This window comes from Cherax quadricarinatus, chromosome 26 (assembly GCF_038502225.1).
Source record: "Cherax quadricarinatus isolate ZL_2023a chromosome 26, ASM3850222v1, whole genome shotgun sequence".
In the NCBI taxonomy this organism is placed as follows: Eukaryota; Metazoa; Arthropoda; class Malacostraca; order Decapoda; family Parastacidae; genus Cherax; species Cherax quadricarinatus.
Window position 1 is genome coordinate 5,088,956 of NC_091317.1, and position 23,547 is coordinate 5,112,502.

The following is a 23,547-nucleotide window of genomic DNA, read 5'->3' on the forward strand; positions in this document are numbered from 1 at the left end:
TTTTGAATCTGGTATTCTTAGGGGGATCTTTTTATTTATTTCTGGATATTTTAGGTTTTGACTTTCAGTTAAATTTATATTATTAATTAAAGCATAATTTTGCTTCTTAATATTTGGAAGTTCTATATTAGACATTTCTGGGTATTGTGAATCATGAATAGTTAGAAGGTCATTATCTGGTAAATCAGGATATTTTGGTTCCTGTACTGTTGGAAGTGCACTGTTAAAAAGTAATTTATGGTTTTGGTCCGATGTTTCTGGCATCAGAGATTTTGGTAATTTCTTGGAGTCAAAACTAGGAATGTTTGAAAGTTGCATTAGTGGTAACTGAGGAAAGCTTGGATTTAATATTTTTGGTAAATGTGTCTCAGGTAATTTTAGATAATTTGTTTCATGTTTATTCGAAATATCAATTATAGGTATTTCTGTATCTTTTTGACTTGAAGGTTTTTGGAAATCTACTTTTGGCATTTCTAGTGTGTCTTCCTCTCCAGTGATTGTTAGTAATTCAGTTTCTGGTAATTTTGTATATTTGTGTTTTATAAGGCTTGGCAATTTTGTGTGTGGTAATTCTGGAAATTCTGAAATGGGAATACTTCGGGTTTTCCTTTCATTTATGTCTGGGTATATTGGATTTAACATATATGGGGAACCTATGCCAAGATTTAAATGATTATTTTGATAAGAAATATTTTGAATTTCCTCCTTTGGCATTTCACTTCGCACATCACCTGGAAATGTTCTAATTCGAATTTTTGGCAAATTTGTGTTTTTGAGATGTTGAATTGTTTGAAGTTCAGTTTGAGGAAATTGATCAGTTTTATGAACTGAAAATTTCGGCAATAGTGTGTCTGACACTTCATGAGATTCATGACCCAGAATGTTTGAGAGTTTCTGTAGAGACAAGTATGGGTAGCTTTCATCAGTGATGTCTGATGAATGTGTCTTGGTTAACTTATGATAATTGGTTTCCTGAATATTTGAAACATCAAACTTTGGCATTTCAAGGTCTGTTTGGCTAAATGCTTTTGGGATTTCTGTTTTCGGTATTTTAAGTGCATCTTCCTGACTAATCATTTTTATTAACTCAGTTTCATGTATTGTTGGATATATGGAGTTTTGAATGTTTGGCATTATTGACTGTGGCATTCCTGGAAGTTCAGACACTGAAATATGTAGGGAGTCCTTGTTGCTTATGTCTGGGTAATTTCGATTTAGGATGTCTGGGATATTTGTTTCAGGTATGGAAGGAAAATTTTTTTTAAGAATATTTGGAAGTCCTGCCATTGACATATCTGAGTGCACTGAGCCAGGAATTGTTAGGATTTCAGTTACTGGCATATCTTGGTATTTTGTATCTTGAATTGTTGGAAGCCCAGATATTATTGGCAATATTGACTTTGATAGTTCCTCAGACTCATAAGCTGGGAAGCTTGAGAGTTGCTTTAGAGGTAAGTCTGGGTAGTTTGGACTAGGGATATCTGGTATAGCATCAGGTGATTTAGGATAATTTGATTCCTGTATGTTCAAGACATCAACCTTTGACATTTCTAGTTCTGTTTGGTTAAGAGCTTTTGGAAGTTCTATTTTTGGTATTCCTAGTGTCTGTTTCTGACCAGTGAATGTTACTATTCCAGTTTCAAGTGGTTGTGGATATTTGTGTTTTGGAATGCCTGGCAATATTTCATGTGGCAATCCTGGAAATTCAGAAACAGAAATGCTTAGGGATTGCTTTCCACTAATGTCTGGGTAATTTAGATTTAGAGTATCAGAAATCTCTTTGTCTAATATTGAAGGATAATTTAGTTCATGAATATTTGAAAGTTCCATATTTGGCATTTCTTTGTACATTGAACCAGGAATTGTTAAGTATCTGTTTTCTGACAAGTCTTGATATTTCAGATCTTTGAGTGCTGGAAGTTGATTTTCAGAAAATTGTTCATATATAGGAACTGATATTATTGGCAATACTGACTCTGATATTTCCTGAGACTCAGTAACAGGGATGCTTGAGAGTTGCTGTAGAGGCACATTTAGAAAGTTTGGACTAGGAATAGCTGGTAAATATGTCTCAGGTAATTTATGATAATTTGATTCCTTTGTATTCAAGACATTTACCTTTGACATTTCAAAATCTGTTTGGCTAAGAACTTTTGGTATTTTAACTTTTGGTATTTCTAGTGTCTGTTCCTGACCAATAATTGTTAGTGAGTCCATTTCCTTTAGCTGTGGCTGTTTGTGTTTTGTAATATTTGGCAATATTGACTTTAGCAATTCTGGATGTTCAGAACCAGGAATGCTAAGGGATGGTTTTTCACTTATATCTGGATAATGTAGATATAGGATATCTGGAATATTTTTGTCAGGTACTGAAAGAATACTTTGTTCAGGAATATTTGGAACTTCTATCTTGGACATTTCTGGCTGCACTGAACTAGGTATTGTTAAGATTCCAATTTCTGGTGTGTCTGGGTATTTCCTATCTTGGATTGATGGTAGTTCAGGTTGAGGAAGCTGCTCATAATTAGGCACTGATATTTTTGGCAATAATGAGATCGATAATTCCTCAGATTCAACACTAGGAATGGTTGAGAGCTTTAGAGATAAGTCTGAATAGCTTGGATTTGGGATGGCTGGTAAATGTGTCTCATCTAATTTAGGATTATTTAATTCCTGTATATTCAAGACATCAACCTTTGGTATTTCTAGGTCTGTTTGGCTAAGAACTTTTGGGAGTTCTATTTTTGGTATTTTTAGTGTCTGTTCCTGACCTGTGATTGTTAGTAACTCTGTTTCAGATAGTTGTGGATATTTAGACTTTGGTATGTTTGGCAATATTGACTCTGGCAAATCAAGAAGGTCAAAAACTGGAATGGGTAGGGATTGTTCTCCACTTATGTCTGGATATTTTAGACTCATACCAGTTACTGATGGAAAAGTTTGTTTAGTAATCTTTGAAAGATCTGTCTCTGATAGTTCTGATGGCACAGTGCCAGAAATTGTAAGGATTTCAGTTGCTGGCACTTCTGGGTAGTTCTGATCCTCGATCTTTGAATGTACAGTTTCAGGAAGTTGCTCATAATTAGGTGCTGATATTTTTGGCAATATTGACATTAATAATTCTTGGGATTCAAGACTAGGAATGCTTGAGAGTTGCTTTAGGTCAGGGTAGCTTGGACTTATAATATCTGTTATAAGTTTCTCAGATAGTTTAGGATAATTGGCTTCCTGAAAAGTCACAACATCAAACTTTGGCATTTCAATGTCTGTTTGGCTAAGAGCTTTGGAGAATTCTAAATTTGGTATTTCTAGTATCGGTTCCTGACCACTTAATGTTTCTAACTCAGTTTCATGTAGATGCGCATATTTTGGTTTTGGAATGCTTGGCAGTGGTGACTGTGGCAAATCTGGAAGTTCAGAGACAGAAATGTGTAAGGATTGCTTTCCATTAATGTCTGGGTCATTTAAATGTAGAATATATGGAAATTCAATGTCTGGTATTGAAGGATAATTTTGTTCTGGAATATTTGAAACTTGCATCTTCATCATTTCTGAATATGCTGAACCAGGAATTGTTAAAAACCCAGTTTCTGAAAGTTCTTGATATTTTGAATCTTGGACTGTTGGAAGTTGAGTTTTAGGAAATTGTTCAATTTTAGGAGCTGATAATATTGGCAATATTGACTTTGATATTTCCCGAGACTCAAGAATGGGAATGTTTGAGAGCTGTTTTAGAGGCAAGTCTGGGTAGCTTGGACTAGAGATAATTGGTATATGTGTCTCAGGTAATTTAGGATTATTTGGATCTGGTATATTCAAGACATCAGCCTCTTGTACTTCAAGGCTTGTTTGGCTAAGAAACTTTGGTAGTTCAATTTTTGGTATTTCTAGTGTTTTTTCCTGACCAATCATTGTCAGTAAGTCTGTTTCAGGTAGCTGTTGATATTTGGGTTTATGAATATTTGACAATGTTGACTTTGTCGGTTCTAGAAGTTCTGTACCAAGAAAGCCAAGGGATGGCTTTGCACTTACATCTGGGTATTTTAGATTTAGAAAATCTGAAAAATTTGTGTCAGGTACTGAAGGAATACGTTGTTCAGGAATATTTGGAAGTTCTATCTTGGACATTTCTTTTTGCAATTGTGGGTCTAGGTATTTTGTATCTAGGATTGTTGGTAGTTCAGGTTGAGGAAGTTCCTCATAATTAGGGACTGATATTTTTGGCAATATTGACATTGATAATTCCTGAGATTCAGCACTAGGAATGTTTGAGAGTTGCTGTAAAGGTAAGTCTGGGTAGCTTGGACTTATGATAACTGAAAAAAGTGTTTCATCCATTTTACGATAATTTGATTCCTGTATATTCAAAGTATCAGTGTTTGGAATTTCAAGGTCTGTTTGGCCAAGAACTTTTGGGTGTTCTATTTTTGGTATTTGTAGTGTCTGCTCCTGACCGGTGATTGTTAGTAATTCTGTTTTAGGTAGCTGGGGATATTTAGATTTTAGAATGCTTGGCAATATTGACTGTGGCAATTCAGGAAATTCAGAAACCGGAATGCTTACAGTTTGTTTTCCATTTTTGTCTTGGTATTTTAGTTTTAAGTCATTTACTGATGGAAGTATGTATTCAGTAGTCTTTGGAAGTTCTGTCTTTAACATTTCTGATTGCACAGTGTCAGGAATTGTTAAGATTGCAGTTACTGGTATTTCTGGATATTTTTGAGCTTTGATCTTTGGAAATTCAGTGTCAGAAAGATGCTCATAATTAGGTACTGATATTTTGGGCAATGTTGATGTTAATAATTCTTGGGAATCAAGACTAGGAATGTTTGAGAATTGCTCTAGAGGTAGGTTAGGAAAGCTTAGACTTGGGATATCTGATAAATGTGTCTCGGGTAACTTAGGATAATTTGATTCCTGTACACTCATGACATCAACCTTTGGTATTTCAAGATCCATGTGGCTAAGAACTTCTGGAAATTCTAATTTTGGCATTTCTAGTGTATGTTCCTGACCAGTGATTGTTAGTAAGTCTGTGTCAGGTAACTGTGGATATTCAGGTTTTTTAATACTTGAAAATCTTGACTTTGGCAATTCTGGAAGTTCAGAAACTGTTATGGGAAGGAATTGTCCTCCACTTATGTCTGGGTATTTTAAATTCATACCAGATACTGAAGGAAAGTTTTGTTCAGCAGTCTTTGGAAGTTCTATCTGTGATAGTTCTGACTCCACTTTGTCAGGAATTTCTAAGCTTTCAACTACTGGAATTTCTGGGAATATCTGACTTTTGATCTTCGGAAACTCAGCTTCAGGAAGTTGTTCATAATTAGGTACTGATATTTTTGGCAATATTGATGTTAATAATTCTTGGGATTCAAGATCAGGAATGCTTGAGAGTTGCTCTAGAGGTAGGTCAGGAAAGCCTGGACTGGGGATATCTGGTAAATGTGTCACAGATAATTTAGAATGATTTGCTTCCTGAATATTCCCAACATCAGCCTCTGGTATTTCAAGGTCTATGTAGCTAACAACTTTTTGTAGTTCTATTTTTGGTACTTCTAGTGTCTGTTCCTGACCAGTAATTGTTCTTAAATCCATTTCTGTTAATTGTGGATATTTGGGGTGTTTAATACTTGGCAATATTGAATTTGGCATTTCTGGAAGTTCAGAACCATAAATGCTAAGGGATGGCTTTCCACTTATATCTACGTATTTTAGATTTTGGATATCTGGAAAATTTGTGTCGGGCACTGATGGAATAATTTCTTTAGGAATATTTGGAAGTTCTATGTTGGGCATTTCATTTTGTGCTGAACTAGGTATATTTATGATTCCGATTACTGGCATATCTGGGTATTTAGTATCTTGGATTGTTGGTAGTTCAAGTTGAGGAAATTGCTCAGAATTAGGCACTGATATTTTTGGCAATGCTGACATGGATAATTCATGAGATTCAACACTAGGAATAGTTGAGAATTGCTTTAGAGGTAAATCTTGGTAGCTTGGACTTGGGATAGCTGGTAAATCTGTCTCAGTTAATTTATGGTAATTTGATTCCTGTACATTCAAGACACCAGCCTCTGGCATTTCATGGTCTATTTGGCTAAGAACTTTTGGGAGTTCTATTTTTGGTATTTGTAGTGTCTGTTCCTGACCAGTGATTGTTAGTAATTCTGTTTCAGATAGTTGTGGATATTTAAGTTCTGGAATGCTTGGCAATATTGACTGTGGTAATTCAGGAAGTTCAGAAACTCTAATGGGTAGGAATTGTTCTCCACTTATGTTTGGGTATTTTAAATTCATACCAGTTACTGAAGGAAAGTTTTGTTCAGCAATCTTTGGAAGTTCTATCTGTGATAGTTCTAACTGTACTTTGTCAGGAATTGCTAAGCTTCCAAGTACTGGAATTTCTGGGTATTCTTGACTTTTTATCTTTGGAAATTCAGTTTCAGAAAGATGTTCATAATTAGGTACTGATATTTTTGGCAATATTGATGTTAATAATTCTTGGGATTCAAGGTCAGGAATGCTTGAGACGTGCTCTAGAGGTAGGTCAGGAAAGCCTGGACTGGCAATATCTGGTAAATGTGTCACAGGTAATTTAGGATAATTTACTTCGTGAATATTCCCAACATCAGCTTTTGGTATTTCAAGGTCTATGTAGCTAAGAGCTTTTTGTCGTTCTGTTTTTGGTACTTCTAATGTCTGTTCCTGACCAGTGATTGTTCTTAAATCCATTTCTGTTAATTGTGGATATTTGGGATGTTTAATACTTGGCAATATTGACTTTGGCATTTCTGGAAGCTCAGAACCATAAATGCTAAGGGATGGCTTTCCACTTACATCTGCGTATTTTAGATTTTGGATATCTGGAAAATTTGTATCAGGCACTAAAGGAATACTTTGTTCAGGAATATTTGGAAATTCTATGTTGGGCATTTCATTTTGTGCTGAACTAGGTATCTTTATGATTCCAATTACTGGCATATCTGGGTATTTAGTATCTTGGTTTGTTGGTAGTTCAAGTTGACGGAGTTGCTCAGTATTAGGCACTGATATTTTTGGCAATGCTGACATGGATAATTCGTGAGATTCAATACTAGGAATGGTTGAGAGTTGCTTTAGAGGTAAATCTGGGTAGCTTGAGCCTGGGATAGCTGGGAAATCTGTCTCAGTTAATTTGCGGTAATTTGATTCCTGTATGTTCAAGACATCAACCTCCGGCATTTCATGGTATATTTCACTAAGAACTTTTGGGAGTTCTATTTTTGGTATTTGTAGTGTCTGTTCCTGACCAGTGATTGTTAGTAATTCTGTATCAGATAGTTGTGGATATTTAAGTTCTGGAATGCTTTCCAATATTGACTGTGGTAATTCAGGAAGTTCAGAAACTCTAATGGGTAGGAATTGTTCTCCACTTATGTTTGGGTATTTTAAATTCATACCAGTTACTGAAGGAAAGTTTTGTTCAGCAATCTTTGGAAGTTCTATCTGTGATAGTTCTAACTGTACTTTGTCAGGAATTGCTAAGCTTCCAAGTACTGGAATTTCTGGGTATTCTTGACTTTTTATCTTTGGAAATTCAGTTTCAGAAAGTTGTTCATAATTAGGTACTGATATTTTTGGCAATATTGATGTTAATAATTCTTGGGATTCAAGGTCAGGAATGCTTGAGACGTGCTCTAGAGGTAGGTCAGGAAAGCCTGGACTGGCAATATCTGGTAAATGTGTCACAGGTAATTTAGGATAATTTACTTCGTGAATATTCCCAACATCAGCTATTGGTTTTTCAAGGTCTATGTAGCTAAGAGCTTTTTGTCGTTCTGTTTTTGGTACTTCTAATGTCTGTTCCTGACCAGTGATTGTTCTTAAATCCATTTCTGTTAATTGTGGATATTTGGGATGTTTAATACTTGGCAATATTGACTTTGGCATTTCTGGAAGCTCAGAACCATAAATGCTAAGGGATGGCTTTCCACTTACATCTGTGTATTTTAAATTTTGGATATCTGGAAAATTTGTATCAGGCACTGAAGGAATACTTTGTTCAGGAATATTTGGAAATTCTATGTTGGGCATTTCATTTTGTGCTGAACTAGGTATCTTTATGATTCCAATTACTGGCATATCTGAGTATTTAGTATCTTGAATTGTTGGTAGTTCAAGTTGAGGAAATTGCTCAGAATTAGGCACTGATATTTTTGGCAATGCTGACATGGATAATTCGTGAGATTCAACACTAGGAATAGTTGAGAATTGCTTTAGAGGTAAATCTTGGTAGCTTGGACTTGGGATAGCTGGTAAATCTGTCTCAGTTAATTTATGGTAATTTGATTCCTGTACATTCAAGACACCAGCCTCTGGCATTTCATGGTCTATTTGGCTAAGAACTTTTGGGAGTTCTATTTTTGGTATTTGTAGTGTCTGTTCCTGACCAGTGATTGTTAGTAATTCTGTTTCAGATAGTTGTGGATATTTAAGTTCTGGAATGCTTGGCAATATTGACTGTGGTAATTCAGGAAGTTCAGAAACTCTAATGGGTAGGAATTGTTCTCCACTTATGTTTGGGTATTTTAAATTCATACCAGTTACTGAAGGAAAGTTTTGTTCAGCAATCTTTGGAAGTTCTATCTGTGATAGTTCTAACTGTACTTTGTCAGGAATTGCTAAGCTTCCAAGTACTGGAATTTCTGGGTATTCTTGACTTTTTATCTTTGGAAATTCAGTTTCAGAAAGTTGTTCATAATTAGGTACTGATATTTTTGGCAATATTGATGTTAATAATTCTTGGGATTCAAGGTCAGGAATGCTTGAGACGTGCTCTAGAGGTAGGTCAGGAAAGCCTGGACTGGCAATATCTGGTAAATGTGTCACAGGTAATTTAGGATAATTTACTTCGTGAATATTCCCAACATCAGCTTTTGGTATTTCAAGGTCTATGTAGCTAAGAGCTTTTTGTCGTTCTGTTTTTGGTACTTCTAATGTCTGTTCCTGACCAGTGATTGTTCTTAAATCCATTTCTGTTAATTGTGGATATTTGGGATGTTTAATACTTGGCAATATTGACTTTGGCATTTCTGGAAGCTCAGAACCATAAATGCTAAGGGATGGCTTTCCACTTACATCTGCGTATTTTAGATTTTGGATATCTGGAAAATTTGTATCAGGCACTGAAGGAATACTTTGTTCAGGAATATTTGGAAATTCTATGTTGGGCATTTCATTTTGTGCTGAACTAGGTATCTTTATGATTCCAATTACTGGCATATCTGAGTATTTAGTATCTTGAATTGTTGGTAGTTCAAGTTGAGGAAATTGCTCAGAATTAGGCACTGATATTTTTGGCAATGCTGACATGGATAATTCGTGAGATTCAACACTAGGAATAGTTGAGAATTGCTTTAGAGGTAAATCTTGGTAGCTTGGACTTGGGATAGCTGGTAAATCTGTCTCAGTTAATTTATGGTAATTTGATTCCTGTACATTCAAGACACCAGCCTCTGGCATTTCATGGTCTATTTGGCTAAGAACTTTTGGGAGTTCTATTTTTGGTATTTGTAGTGTCTGTTCCTGACCAGTGATTGTTAGTAATTCTGTTTCAGATAGTTGTGGATATTTAAGTTCTGGAATGCTTGGCAATATTGACTGTGGTAATTCAGGAAGTTCAGAAACTCTAATGGGTAGGAATTGTTCTCCACTTATGTTTGGGTATTTTAAATTCATACCAGTTACTGAAGGAAAGTTTTGTTCAGCAATCTTTGGAAGTTCTATCTGTGATAGTTCTAACTGTACTTTGTCAGGAATTGCTAAGCTTCCAAGTACTGGAATTTCTGGGTATTCTTGACTTTTTATCTTTGGAAATTCAGTTTCAGAAAGTTGTTCATAATTAGGTACTGATATTTTTGGCAATATTGATGTTAATAATTCTTGGGATTCAAGGTCAGGAATGCTTGAGACGTGCTCTAGAGGTAGGTCAGGAAAGCCTGGACTGGCAATATCTGGTAAATGTGTCACAGGTAATTTAGGATAATTTACTTCGTGAATATTCCCAACATCAGCTTTTGGTATTTCAAGGTCTATGTAGCTAAGAGCTTTTTGTTGTTCTGTTTTGGGTACTTCTAATGTCTGTTCCTGACCAGTGATTGTTCTTAAATCCATTTCTGTTAATTGTGGATATATGGGATGTTTAATATTGGGCAATATTGACTTTGGCAATTCTGGAAGTTCAGAACCATAAAAGCTAAGGGATGGCTTTCCACTTATAATTGCATATTTTATATTTTGGATATCTGGAAAATTTGTGTCCGGCACTGAAGGAATACTCTGTTCAGGAATATTTGGAAGTTCTATGTTGGGCATTTCATTTTGTGCTGAACTAGGTATATTTATGATTCCAATTACTGGCATATCTGGGTATTTAGTATCTTGGTTTGTTGGTAGTTCAAGTTGACGGAGTTGCTCAGTATTAGGCACTGATATTTTTGGCAATGCTGACATGGATAATTCGTGATATTCAATACTAGGAATGGTTGAGAGTTGCTTTAGAGGTAAATCTGGGTAGCTTGAGCTTGGGATAGCTGGGAAATCTGTCTCAGTTAATTTGCGGTAATTTGATTCCTGTATGTTCAAGACATCAACCTCCGGCATTTCATGGTATATTTCACTAAGAACTTTTGGGAGTTCTATTTTTGGTATTTGTAGTGTCTGTTCCTGACCAGTGATTGTTAGTAATTCTGTATCAGATAGTTGTGGATATTTAAGTTCTGGAATGCTTTCCAATATTGACTGTGGTAATTCAGGAAGTTCAGAAACTCTAATGGGTAGGAATTGTTCTCCACTTATGTTTGGGTATTTTAAATTCATACCAGTTACTGAAGGAAAGTTTTGTTCAGCAATCTTTGGAAGTTCTATCTGTGATAGTTCTAACTGCACATTGTCAGGAATTGCTAAGCTTCCACCTACTGGAATTTTTGGGTATATCTGACTTTTGATCTTTGGAAATTCAGTTTCAGGAAGTTGTTCAAAATTAGTTACTGATATTTTTGGCAATATTGATGTTAATAATTCTTGGGATTCAAGATCAGAAATGCTTGATAGTTGCTTCAGGAAAGCTGGACTGGGGATATCTGGTAAATGTGTCTCAGGTAATTTAGGATAATTTGCTTCCTGAATATTCCCAACATCGGCCTCTGGTATTTCAAGGTCTATGTAGCTATGAACTTTTTGTAGTTCTGTTTTTGGGACTTCTAGTGTCTGTTCCTGACCAGTGATTGTTCTTAAATCCATTTCTGTTAATTGTGGATATTTGGGATATTTAATACTTGGCAATATTGACTCTGGCAATTCTGGAAGTTCAGAACCATAAAAGCTAAGGGATGGCTTTCCACTTATATCTGCGTATTTTAGATTTTGGATATCTGGAAAATTTGTGTCCAGCACTGAAGGTATACTTTGTTCAGGAATATTTGGAAGTTCCATGTTGGGCATTTCATTTTGTGCTGAACTAGGTATAATTATGATTCCAATTACTGGCATATCTGGGTATTTAGTATCTTGGATTGTTGGTAGTTGAAGTTGAGGAAGTTGCTCAGAATTAGGCACTGATATTTTTTGCAATGCTGTCATGGATAATTCGTGAGATTCAACACTAGGAATGGTTGAGAATTGTTTTAGAGGTAAATCTTGGTAGCTTGGACTTGGCATAGCTGGTAAATCTGTCTCAGTTAATTTATGGTAATTTGATTCTTGTATGTTCAAGACACCAACCTGTGGCATTTCATGGTCTGTTTGGGTAAGAACTTTTTGGAGTTCGATTTTTGGCATTTGTAGTGTCTGTTCCTGACCTGTGATTGTTAGTAATTCTGTTTCAGATAGTTTTGGATATTTCGGTTTTGGAATTCTTGGCAATATTGACTGTGGGAATTCAGGAAGTTCAGAAACTGTATTGGGTAGGGATTGTTCTCCACTTATGTCTGGGTATTTTAAATTCATACCAGTTATTGAAGGAAAGTTTTGTTCAGCAATCTTTGGAAGTTCTGTGTCTGATAGGTCTGACTGCACTTTGTCAGGAATTGTTAAGATTCCAGTTGGCAGCATTTCTGGGTAATTCTGGCCTTCAATCTTTGGAAGTTCAGTTTTAGGTTCATGGCTATATGGAATTTTAAAATCCGTGAGAGTAGCAGAATCTGCTACAGCTCCGTAGCTCATTTGTTTAGCAGGGTTTGTTAGAGTTCCTGAGATTACTGGCATTCCATAGTTTTGCTGTGTTCCAAAGTCTGCTGGTATTTCAGAACTCATTGGCTTTCCAGAGTCCATTAGAGCTCCATAACCTGGTGGAACTCCAGCATGTGGTAGAGCTCCAAAGTTTGGTAATGCTTCATAGCTTGGTGGGGCTATAATATTTGGTCCAAAGCTTTCTTCAACTGCAGAAATTTGTGGAGTTCCAAAGCTTGGTAGAGTTCTAGAGCTTTGTATATCTGAAGAGCTTGGTGGAGCTCCAAAGCTTACTGGAACTCCAGTGCCTGTAGAAATTCCAAAGCTTGGATGAGCTTCAGAGATTTGCCCAGCTCCAGGGCTTGGTAGAGCTTCAGAGATTAGTGGTGCTCTAAAGCTTTGTTGAGGTCCAGATCGTGATAGACCTCTAGGGCTTGGTAAAGATCCAGAGATTGGTGGTGCTCCAAAGCTTTGTTGAGGCCCAGAGATTGGTAGAGCTTCAAAGGATGACAGAGCTCCTAAGCTTGGTAGAACTTCAGTGACTGGTGGAGCTCCAAAGCTTGGGAGAACTCCAGAGCTTGGTAGAGCTCCAGAGATTGGTGGATTTCCAGGGCTTGGTAGAGCTTCAGAGTTTGGTCGAACTTCAGTGATTAGTGAAGCTTTAAAGCTTGGATGAACTCTAGTGATTGGTGGAGCTCCATAGCTTTGCAAAGTTTCATGGCTTGGTAAAGCTCCAGAGCTTGGTGGAGCTCCAAAGCTTTGTTGAGGTCCAGAGATTGGCAGAGCTTCAAACCTTGGTTGAGCTCCAAAGCTTGGTAGAGCTCCAGTGATTTGTGGGGCTCCATGGATTGGCAATGCTCCAGAGCTTGGTCGAGCTCCAGAGTTTGGTAAAGTTCCAGAGCCTGGAACTTTACTTGGAAGAATTCTAAAAGCTGATGTAACTTCAGACCTCGATGGAGGTCCAGAGCTTGGTAGAACTCCAGAACCTGGTAGAGATCCAGAGCTTGATAGAGATCCAGAACCTGGTAGAGATCCAGAGCTTGGTGAAGCTCCAGAACTTGGCTGCACTGCAAAGCCAGCTAATGTACCATTCATTTTTTGAGCTCCAATAAGAGCACGTGAGTTCGTTTGTATTCCAGAGTCTATTACAGCCCCAGGCTCTATTAATTTTCCGGATTCCGTTGGCTTTTTGGACATGGTTGACATTCCAGAGTCCGCTGGTGTTCCAGTGTCCACCAGTGTTCCAGAGCCTGCAGGTGTTGCAGAGTCCACTGGTGTTCCAGAATCCACTGGTGCTCTGGAGTCCTCTGGTGTTTCAAAGTCCACTGGTGTTCCAAAGTCCACTGGTGTTCCAAAGTCCACTGGTGTTTCAGAGTCTGCAGATTTATCCGGGCTGTATGCATTGTTGTTGTCTGTTTGATTTCTGAAGTCTGCTGGAATTTCAGAGTCTGTTAACATTTCAGAGTCTGCTGGCATTCCAGAATCAACAGGAAGTTCAGAGTCGTATGGAATATCCGTGTCTGTTGCATTGACAACACCTGCTGGTGTTTCAGAGACTTTTAGAGTTTCAGTTTCCATTGGCATTTCAGAATGTGTTGGTAATGTGGAGTCTATTGCTATTCCTGAGTCTGTTGGCATTTCAGAGTCTGTTATTGCTCCAGAGCCCATTGTAACTCCAGTGTCTGTTAACGTTCCATTGTCTGTTGGTGTTTCAGAAGTGGCTAGAAGTTCAAAGTCATATGAGATAACCGAGTCAGTTACATTTCCAATGTCTGTTGATGGTCCAGAATCCATTAGAGCTTCAGAGATATTTGAAGTAGCAGAAGCTGTTAGATTTCCAAAACCTGCTGAGGTATCAAAGGCTATTGGTCCTCCAAAGTTCATTGTCATTTCAGATTCTGTTAGAGTTTCAGAATCTGTTTGTGTGACAGGAAATGATGGAAGTTCAAAGTCATGTGGAGTGTAAATCTCAGTTAAATTTGCAACAAAGTCCACTGGCATTCCAAAGTCCAGTGTCAGTCCTGAGTCTGTTGGTGTTCCAGTATTTTCAGAAGGTTCAGACTTGGATGTGATATCAGAGTCTGTTATAATTCCAGAATCTATTAGTGCTACTGAGTCCATTAGCACTTCAGAGTCTGCTTGTGTTCTATGAAATGCTGGATTATCAGCATCATATGGACTATCAGATTCTCCAAGATTTTCTAGGTCTTTTAGATCTCCAGAGACTGCCTGCACTTCAGAGTATGCTGGATTATCTGAGATCTCTGGTTCTTCTTCAGGATAACCCATATCCGTAGAAACATTTTCGTCTCCGAGTTGTGTGGCAGCAACTGTCAAAATTGCTGCCACAACCACCGCTCCAAGGCATCGGGTCTACAAAGAAGAAATATTTTACTTAGTCTATGTGTAATGCACACTATGTGATCATTTTAGTCTGTTTATTCAACTTACTAGTTTACCCTTCCATTTTTTTTAATATTCCGTACTGTTTGTCCTCTGGCAATAATCTTGATTATATCAATTTTTGGGAGGCCTCTTTGATTTTCACCACTTGGTAGTATCACCCTGCTTAGGCTAAGCTGTAAGTACTCACCTGTTTGTGGTTGCAGGGGTTGAGTCGTAACTCCTGAAAAACCTAGTTTTTTTTATGTAACTATAACATAGAACATAGAGTGCACTCATACCCATTCAGCAAAATACCTAACTCAGCTAATGCTCAAATCAGATGAGAAAAAATTGGTTTCAGGAATTATTCTCAAAGCTTCATGTACCTGTTAATTTAGATTATGAAATTAAGTCTTTAACAGTTCATTAACCCTTTCACTGACACTGTCTCCAAAATTAAAAGTGCACACTATGTCGCAATTAAACTAAAATGTGAAATTTGATGGAATTATGCAAGTGGTCTGAGCTCAACTTACACATCGATGATTTTGCTGATTTTGAGTACTGTTTTAAGCCAATTTCAATGCTCAATTTGTCACAGTTTCTAGACATTTTGCTCCCGTTCTGTGACTGAGCAAAGCAAACCACCCATTTATCTATAAGAACTATCCTATAATGCACACAACAGTTGGCAATTTGGCCAATTGTACACAAAATTAAAAAAAAAATCCAGTTTAAAAATAGTGCTAGTCACGGCATTATGCCGCCCCACCCCCACACGTACCAAAACACAAACACATAGCATGAAAGATTATAATATATGTATTTGCACACTTACTGAGGTTTTAAGATTTGGTGCTGCTGCTTCCTTTACACTTATTCACGTCCCTCAGCCATATAGGAAGACTCTCACACAAATTCGTGAGGATCTGGGGAAGTAAATATATTATGCCATGCCTCGTGTAGAGCAGCCTCCAGTCGCTGGATGGAACTGATATTCTTGCCCAGTAAACTTCATTTCACTATTGACCAGAGGTTCTCAATAGGGTTTAGGTCTGGGGAATTGCCTGGCCAGTCATTAACCTCAGACTTCACAGTCCTTAAGTCACTGAACTACAAATTTGGTGGTATGACACGGTGCATCGTCCTGCATAAAAACTGTAGCCCCACACTTGGCAAACGCTTCAGGTAAATTGCCACACATTAACTCCAGGTAATTATACTGGTTCATATACTGGTTTTGGGGAAGCACAATGAGTTCACCAACACTCTGAGCACTGAAACACCCCCAAACCACGAGCGAGTCTGGGTGTTTGGTGGTCCCACTGGTGTAGCGTGGGTCACTACCTCTGGGCTTGTACACATGCCCCCTATGGTTACAGGTGACTGTGAAGGTTGCTTCATCACTCCAAAGTACGTCAGACCACTGTTGAGGATTCCAGTGAAGATATTTCTTTGCATAATCCAGCCTACGTTTCTTCAGTGGCTTGGAAGGGATCAGTTTCTTAACCTGATGGTGATACTGTAGCCCAGTGCTGACACACGTCTGTTAACAGTTCTTACAGACACCTATGAGAGAAGATGTAGGTTTTTTTATTTGAGTTCTGTAGCAGTTATCTTACGTGTACTCTCTAACTGCTTTAACACAGTTAAGGTATGAACAGATGTCTTCTTTGAGGGGCCAGGCCGAGGTTTGGCAGACGGTAACTCAACACCACTACCAGCCTTGAAACGCTGCATCTAGTTCCTCACTGAACGCTCATACACACTAACTTTCTCCACTATTTCTTTCGTCTGGTGCCCATAATCAAACATGTATAGCCCCAAAACCAAAGGGAACACAGGACAAAAGATGGGGTGGATGAAATATATATATTTTTTTTCGTTAGGTTCAGAATACCATATAACCCTCACACAGAAGAGCGGAGCTTACAATGATATTTTGGTCTGACTTGGACCATTTACAAAGTCACACAAACACAAGAGAGAAGGGGGGAGTATATATAGGCCAGCAGACAATGATGGGAGCAAGAGAGGTAGTGGTGGTGGTAGTAGTAGTGTCAGTCAAATACTAAGAAAGAGGAGCACTGCAAGGGAGCCAGGAGCCCACAGAGGGGGGAAAATAATGCAAGGACAAATACACCAGGCAGAAGAAAGAAAACCCAAAGGAAAAAGAGGAAAGGGGAAGCGGGAGAAGGGAAAAAAGAATCAGCTTAAGTCAGGGGTGTTCTGAAGTTTGGAGCATTTTACAATGTAATGGGAAAGGAAGGCATCTACAGAGACAAAGCCAAGACTAAGATTCATACAAGGAAAGTTATGTATAAAGGAGGATTCAACCAAATGGCAACTGTGAAAGTTAGACCTAGGGTAGACAGTTTTAGAAGAAGACCAGTCAATAGGATGACTGTGATCTCTGACATGACAGAAGAGAGCATTGTTGGTGTCGACAAGCCTAACATTACTTTTGTGCTCCCAAAGTCTGTCAGATAGAGATCGGTCAGTTTCTTCAAAGTACTAAAGAGGACAAGAGGAACAAGAAATACAGTAGACACCAGGAGCATCTATAGAGGGAGGAGAGGTATCAACGAGATTAGTGCGAAGAGTGTTAGTCTGGCGAAAAGTAAGTTGGATGTCTAAGGAACGGAGAGAGTTGATGAGATTAGAAAGACCGGAAATGTAGGGAAGGCAGAGAACAGGAGAGTTCCCAGGAGTAGAGAGAAGAATGTCCGTTCAGTACGTGAGAAGGCAGAGTCTGAAATGGGAAGGGTAGCCAAGACAGGAAAATGAATTATGAAGAATGAAAATTTCTGATTCAAGGAACTGAGGATCACAAATGAGGAGAGCACGGAGAAAGGGAGATAAGCACACTTTTCTTGACAGAGGAAGCATGATAAGAAAAGTAGTGAATGTACATACCACTGTGCACATTGGCTTATGGTAAATGGTAAAGGCAAAACCTGTATCTGAGCGGTGGATATGAACGTCAAGGAAAGGAAGCAAGGAATTAGATTCCCATTCAGCCTTAAACCTAATGGAAGGAACAAGAAATGGTTGGAAGAGACTTGAGTCACATGAGGCCAAAGAGCAAAGATGTCATCTACATAGCAGAACCATAGTGAAGGGCGCACATCAATAGTAGGAAGAACAGTCTCCAAGTATTCTATGCAAAGATTAGCAAGAACAGGAGATAGAGGAGAGCTCATAGCAACACCGAAGGTTTGAGAATAATATTTACCGTGGAAGGAAAAGGAAGTTGAGTCCACAAAAGGCGGATAAGATCAAGAAAGACATCAGTAGGTATAGGGAGATGAAGTAACCCTTCGTTGGCCTTTCCTCTGAGAAAATTAAGGACATAATCAAGAGGGACATTAGTGAAGAGGGACTCAACATCAAGACTAAGCATCTTACAGGTCTGGAGAGAGCGAACCCATTCGATGAAGTCTTGAGAGTGACGAAGGTTGGCAGGAGAAAAAGTGCCAAGAAAGGGAGTGCTAAACGGACTTTCTTCTCTCCCAACTCTACTCCTGGGAACTCTCCTGTTCTCTGCCTTCCCTACATTTCTGGTCTTTTTAATCTCAACAACCCTCTCCGTTCCTTAGACATATCAAACTTACTTTTCGCCAGACTAACACTCTTCGCAGTAATCTAGTTCACACCTCTCCTCCCTCTGTAGATGCTTCTGGTGTCTACTCTATTTATTGTTCCTCTTGTCCTCTTCAGTACTTTGGAGAAACTGGTTGATCTCTTTCTGACATCGACGATTTCACCCACTTTGAGCCTATTTTGGGCCAATTCCGTTGTTTCAGTCGACCGAACGCATACATATTTCGCTAGAACTCCTTTTATTCTATCGACTGAGTACAAGAAACTGACCATTTACATATTTCAACTACCCAATAAAGTGATCTGAAGTTACTAACTAACTGCCAATTCAGAAAAAAAATCAAGAAAGGTCAATTTCCAAAAAGTAGGTCCAGCATAAACAATGCAGACACTCCTGACACTAAAATAACATTTTATCTGTTCATTAGTCACGTCTCCAAACCCTTCTTATATTACACTTGCTTTTCATTTTGATTTTTTATTCACACACACACACACACACGCAAAAAAAAAAAAAAAAAATAGAAGATTTACTGTCATTCAGACAACTGCATAATTGTATGAATAATATCTGCGCATTCGTGAATGCATATTAGACCCAACAGTTGAAATGTATTGGACGTGATTTGTTTACTCTTAAACATCGGCAAAAATCGAACGTTTCCGCTAATTTGAGCTTAATTTCAAGTTGCGTTTATTTTTTAAATTATTGAGAATCGTCTACATTTCTGTAATATATCTTCCATTCTATAAAATAAGACCAAGAAAACGAGAATACAACCGCAAAGTCGCTGTTTTAAGCCAAAAACACGGTCGCAGTTTTTTTCCTTATTATGCACTGCGTGCTACAGGATTTTTTTTTTATACTGTGCACACTGACCATGCAAACCCATTCTCTCACACGTTGGCCTACCAGCTTTCTCCCTCAAGATTTGAAGCTGCTAGAATTTTGCCATTTGCTCTCCTCTGACAGGTAAGAGGGAGTTAAATTTTCATATACTGTACAGCATTTCAGTTAAATTTTCATTTAGTATTCATTTTTACAGTTTTGGCATGCTGTATAATTTTATACATTGTTTTATGTAGTAGTTAGTACATTATTATTAATAAATTATTATATTGTCATTTTTGGTCTGAAATGGATTATGTGGAAAATTGCATTTATCTGAATGTAACAATTATGTACATAACAGTAAATGATAACAAAGATAATTATTATTTATCAATGTTACATAGACAAGTAGGAATTTGGGACACCTAGGTCGCAAAAAATGTTCCACTTCGATACCTACCACTGTCATAACCACAAGTTGCTCTGGACCTATTAATTAAATGAAATATGCATACACCAGGAATACTGGTAAATATATAAATATGTGGACTGTATATTAAAAAATGATTATATATAAATTCACATATACATAACAGAAGGAAAATATATCTTAATATCACTCACCAATTTGACTGGATATTAAGTTGTATCATACTCAGAAAAACCTCACTAACTAAATTTATGAAAACACTGGCCAGAATTATACACAAATCTAGAGAGCTTATCTGAGGTTCATGGAGCTGTCTTGTCCAGTCGTCTGATATCTCAAGTTATGCAGGAATGCACATCCAACAATTTCGCCTCCTATTTGAGAGGCGTCAATCCAATTTTAACCTCTAGAGCACGAAAAATTCTTCCCATTATATTAACGTTGTATCCAATTCAAAACCAAGATGGCGAGTCTCATCTGTGCAGACGCAGGCTTTCCGTTTTCTATGACATAGGTAAGTACTGGTTTTCTAACAGAGTTGTGGATGCGTGGAACAATCTTCCCATAGGGTGATAGAAGCTAGGACCTTTGGTAGCTTTAAAAAGAGATTGGACAAATATATGAGTGGGAAGGGCTGGGTTTGATTGGTGTCATTTGGTACGGGAGTTAATTTGTGCAAGAAAGGTATAAAATACCGACAATATAAAAGTTTAGACGCGTGCAACATCTGGATATCTTTATTGTAGACGTTTCGCCATCAAGTGGCTTCATCAATACAGATTCTAGGAGGATTCTAGTGGTGACGTGTACTTAGCCCAGTGGTGACGTGTACTTAGCTCAGTGGTGACGTGTACTTAGCTCAGTGGTGACGTGTACTTAGCTCAGTGGTGATGTGTACTTAGCTCAGTGGTGACGTGTACTTAGCTCTGTGAAGACCTGTTTGTGTGCTCTCTGTGAATCTGTACCAGGATGCCCTCTCTTGAGCAACTTTACCAGCAGCTGAGAGAGGAGCTCAGAGTTGCTAAGATGGAGATACGGCGATTAACGGAGGAGAACAAGAGGATTCGTAGTAATCCTTCTGTTGTGAGTCCCCAGGTTAAGAGGGGAGCTTGGTCAGTGGCTGGGCAACATGGAACCAAGCTGAAGATCAAGAAAACGGTTGGAGAGGCGGAAACAACGAGAAACCAGAAGACTACCGTGGAAACTTCCAACTCATTCTCGGTGCTACCCGACGAATGTGAGTGTTCTACTGGGAATGCCACAACGAGCACCAAAGAAGCATTGGCAGACGTGAGTGAGACATCCCTAGAAACCCCAACGAAGACCATTGAGAACGTCTTGACGAATTCTACAAGTGGTGTAATGCTACCTGGCGAATGTGAGTCGACTACTCGGAGCATCACGACGGACGACGCAAAGGAAGGTAAAAACATTGTTGTTGTTGGGGATAGCCAGATTAGGTACATGGATAGGACATTCTGCTTGAAGGACAGGAGTAGGAGGCAGAGAGTGTGTTTTCCTGGGGCAGGGATGAAGGATATTGTTAGCCGTCTGGATGACATCATGAGAGGTAATGGGAGCAATCCTATTATCTGTCTCAGTGCTGGAGGCAACGATGTTGGCAGACGTAGGAGTGAGGACCTGATTAGCAAGTATAGGTCAGCAATAGATATAATTAGGAGGAAGGGTGGGAAACCTGTCATATGTGGCATTTTGCCAAGGAGAGGAGTTGGAAATGAATGGGTGTCCAGAGCAATTGGTGTCAATTGCTGGCTGGACAAATACTGTAAGGAAAATGCGGTAACATTCATTGACAACTGGGACCTCTTCTATGGCAGAAATGACATGTATGCCAGGGATGGGGTTCACTTATCTAGGTGTGGGGTGGGAGCACTGGCCAACGCAGTGGAGGGAGCTGTTAGGTCTTTAAACTAGGAATAGTTAGTGGTATGGGTTTCTGCGGGAAAACTGTGAAGTCTCAGGGTAGTAATATGAGTACTAGGAGAACTAGTAATAGGCAAAATGAGGTGGATATCGGAAAGCCAGTGGCACTAATTGACAAGGACAGTAATAGGTTTAGTGGAATAACAGAAAGGAGCAGGAATGATAAAGAGAAAGGAGGGTCCTTAAGTATATATTACACAAATAGTCGCAGTGCTAGGAATAAGATGGACGAGTTGAGACTAGTTGCTAGTGCAGGTAACATAGATGTATTTGCCATTACTGAGATGTGGTTTAATTCAAAAAGTCGGGACATGCCTGCAGAATGTCACATTCAGGGTTTCAAACTGTTCCAAGTAGATAGAAGTATCGGGAAGGGGGGTGGGGTGGCATTGTATGTCTGAGATCGCTTGAACTGTTGCATTAAAATGGGTATTAAGTCTGAAGTAACACATACAGAGTCTGTTTGGATAGAATTTTCAGAGGGGCATGAAAAATTAACTTTAGGTGTGATATACCGTCCCCCAAATTTAGATAGGGACCAGGGAAGACTACTATGGGAGGAAATTGTTAGGGCCACAAGGCACGATAATGTAGTAATTCTAGGAGACTTTAACTTTAGTCATATTGATTGGAATTTCTTGACTGGGAATTTAGAATCATACAACTTCTTAGAAGTAGTTCAGGATTGTTTTCTGAAGCAGTTTGTGACAGAACCTACAAGGGGTAATAACCTGCTTGACTTAGTTCTTGCAAACAATGAATCCCTTGTTAATAATTTAGAAGTTTCAGAAGAACTGGGTGCTAGCGACCACAAATCAATTACATTTAGAATTGAATGGAAGTATGATAGTAGGGATAACTCAGTAACAGTCCCAGATTTTCGCTTAGCAGATTACGATGGGCTTAGAGAACACTTATCATCTGTTGACTGGGGTAACGAAGAGAGCTATCAATATGACAGTTTTCTGAACACAATACATGCTGCTCAAAGAACATTTATCCCTTATAAAGAAATTAGATCAAATAGAAATGACCCAAAATGGATGAATAATAGGCTGAAATATCTACTAGGGCATAAGAAAGGAATTTATAGGCGTATCAAAAGAGGCAAGGGTCATCTTATGAATCAGTATATTGACACTAAGAGGGACATTAAAAAGGGGATAAGAAAAGCTAAAAGGGACTATGAAATTAAAGTTGCTAGGGATTCTAAAACTAACCCAAAAAGTTTTTTCCAGGTATATAGAACAAAAGTCAGAGATAAGATAGGTCCCCTTAAAAATAACTATGGGCATCTTACTGACAAAGAGAATGAAATGTGCTCGATTTTAAATAATTATTTTCTCTCGGTTTTTACACAGGAAGACACTAATAATATTCCGGTAATTAATTTTTATAGTGGGCCAGAAGAAGATAAATTATGTAACATCATAGTCACTAGTGAAATGGTTGTGAAGCAGATAGACCGACTGAAGCAAAATAAGTCACCGGGTCCTGATGAGGTTTTTTCAAGGGTTCTAAAGGAATGCAAAATGGAAGTCTGTGAACCATTAACTAATATTTTTAATTTATCTCTTCAAACAGGTGTAGTGTCTGATATGTGGAAGATGGCTAATGTAATTCCTATTTTTAAAACAGGGGACAAGTCGTTACCGTCAAATTACCGCCCAATAAGCCTGACCTCAATTGTAGGCAAATTACTAGAGTCAATTATAGCTCAAATTATAAGAAGCCATCTCGATAAGCATAGCTTGATTAATGATACTCAGCATGGATTCACAAGAGGCCGGTCTTGTCTAACTAATTTATTAACTTTTTTCAGTAAAGCTTTTGAGGCTGTTGACCACGATAAAGAATTTGATATTATTTACTTAGATTTTAGTAAGGCATTTGATAGAGTTCCGCACCAAAGACTGTTGAAGAAAGTAGCAGCTCATGGCATTGGGGGAAGAGTGCTCTCGTGGATCGAATCATGGCTCACAGACAGGAAGCAGAGAGTGTCCATAAATGGGGTTAAATCCGAGTGGGGATCAGTAACAAGTGGCGTTCCACAGGGATCAGTCTTGGGCCCGTTGTTGTTTATAATATATATCAATGATCTTGATGAAGGAATTACTAGTGATATGAGCAAATTCGCCGA

General features: G+C 38.3%; 1 protein-coding gene across 2 annotated transcripts in view; it reads right to left on the minus strand.

Moving 5' to 3' along the window:
• Window positions 1–23,547, minus strand: part of LOC138853228 (uncharacterized) — a 149,366-nt gene that overhangs the window by 78,592 nt on the left and 47,227 nt on the right. Inside the window, exon 2 of one of the 2 annotated variants that reach the window (XM_070088758.1) lies at window positions 1–14,586. This exon is cut by the window's left edge and continues 19,393 nt beyond it. The exons of the other annotated variant lie outside the window; for it this stretch is intronic. Coding sequence (XP_069944859.1) covers window positions 1–14,586 — 14,586 coding nt within the window. The remainder of the gene's footprint in view (window positions 14,587–23,547) is intronic. 2 annotated transcript variants of the gene reach the window in all.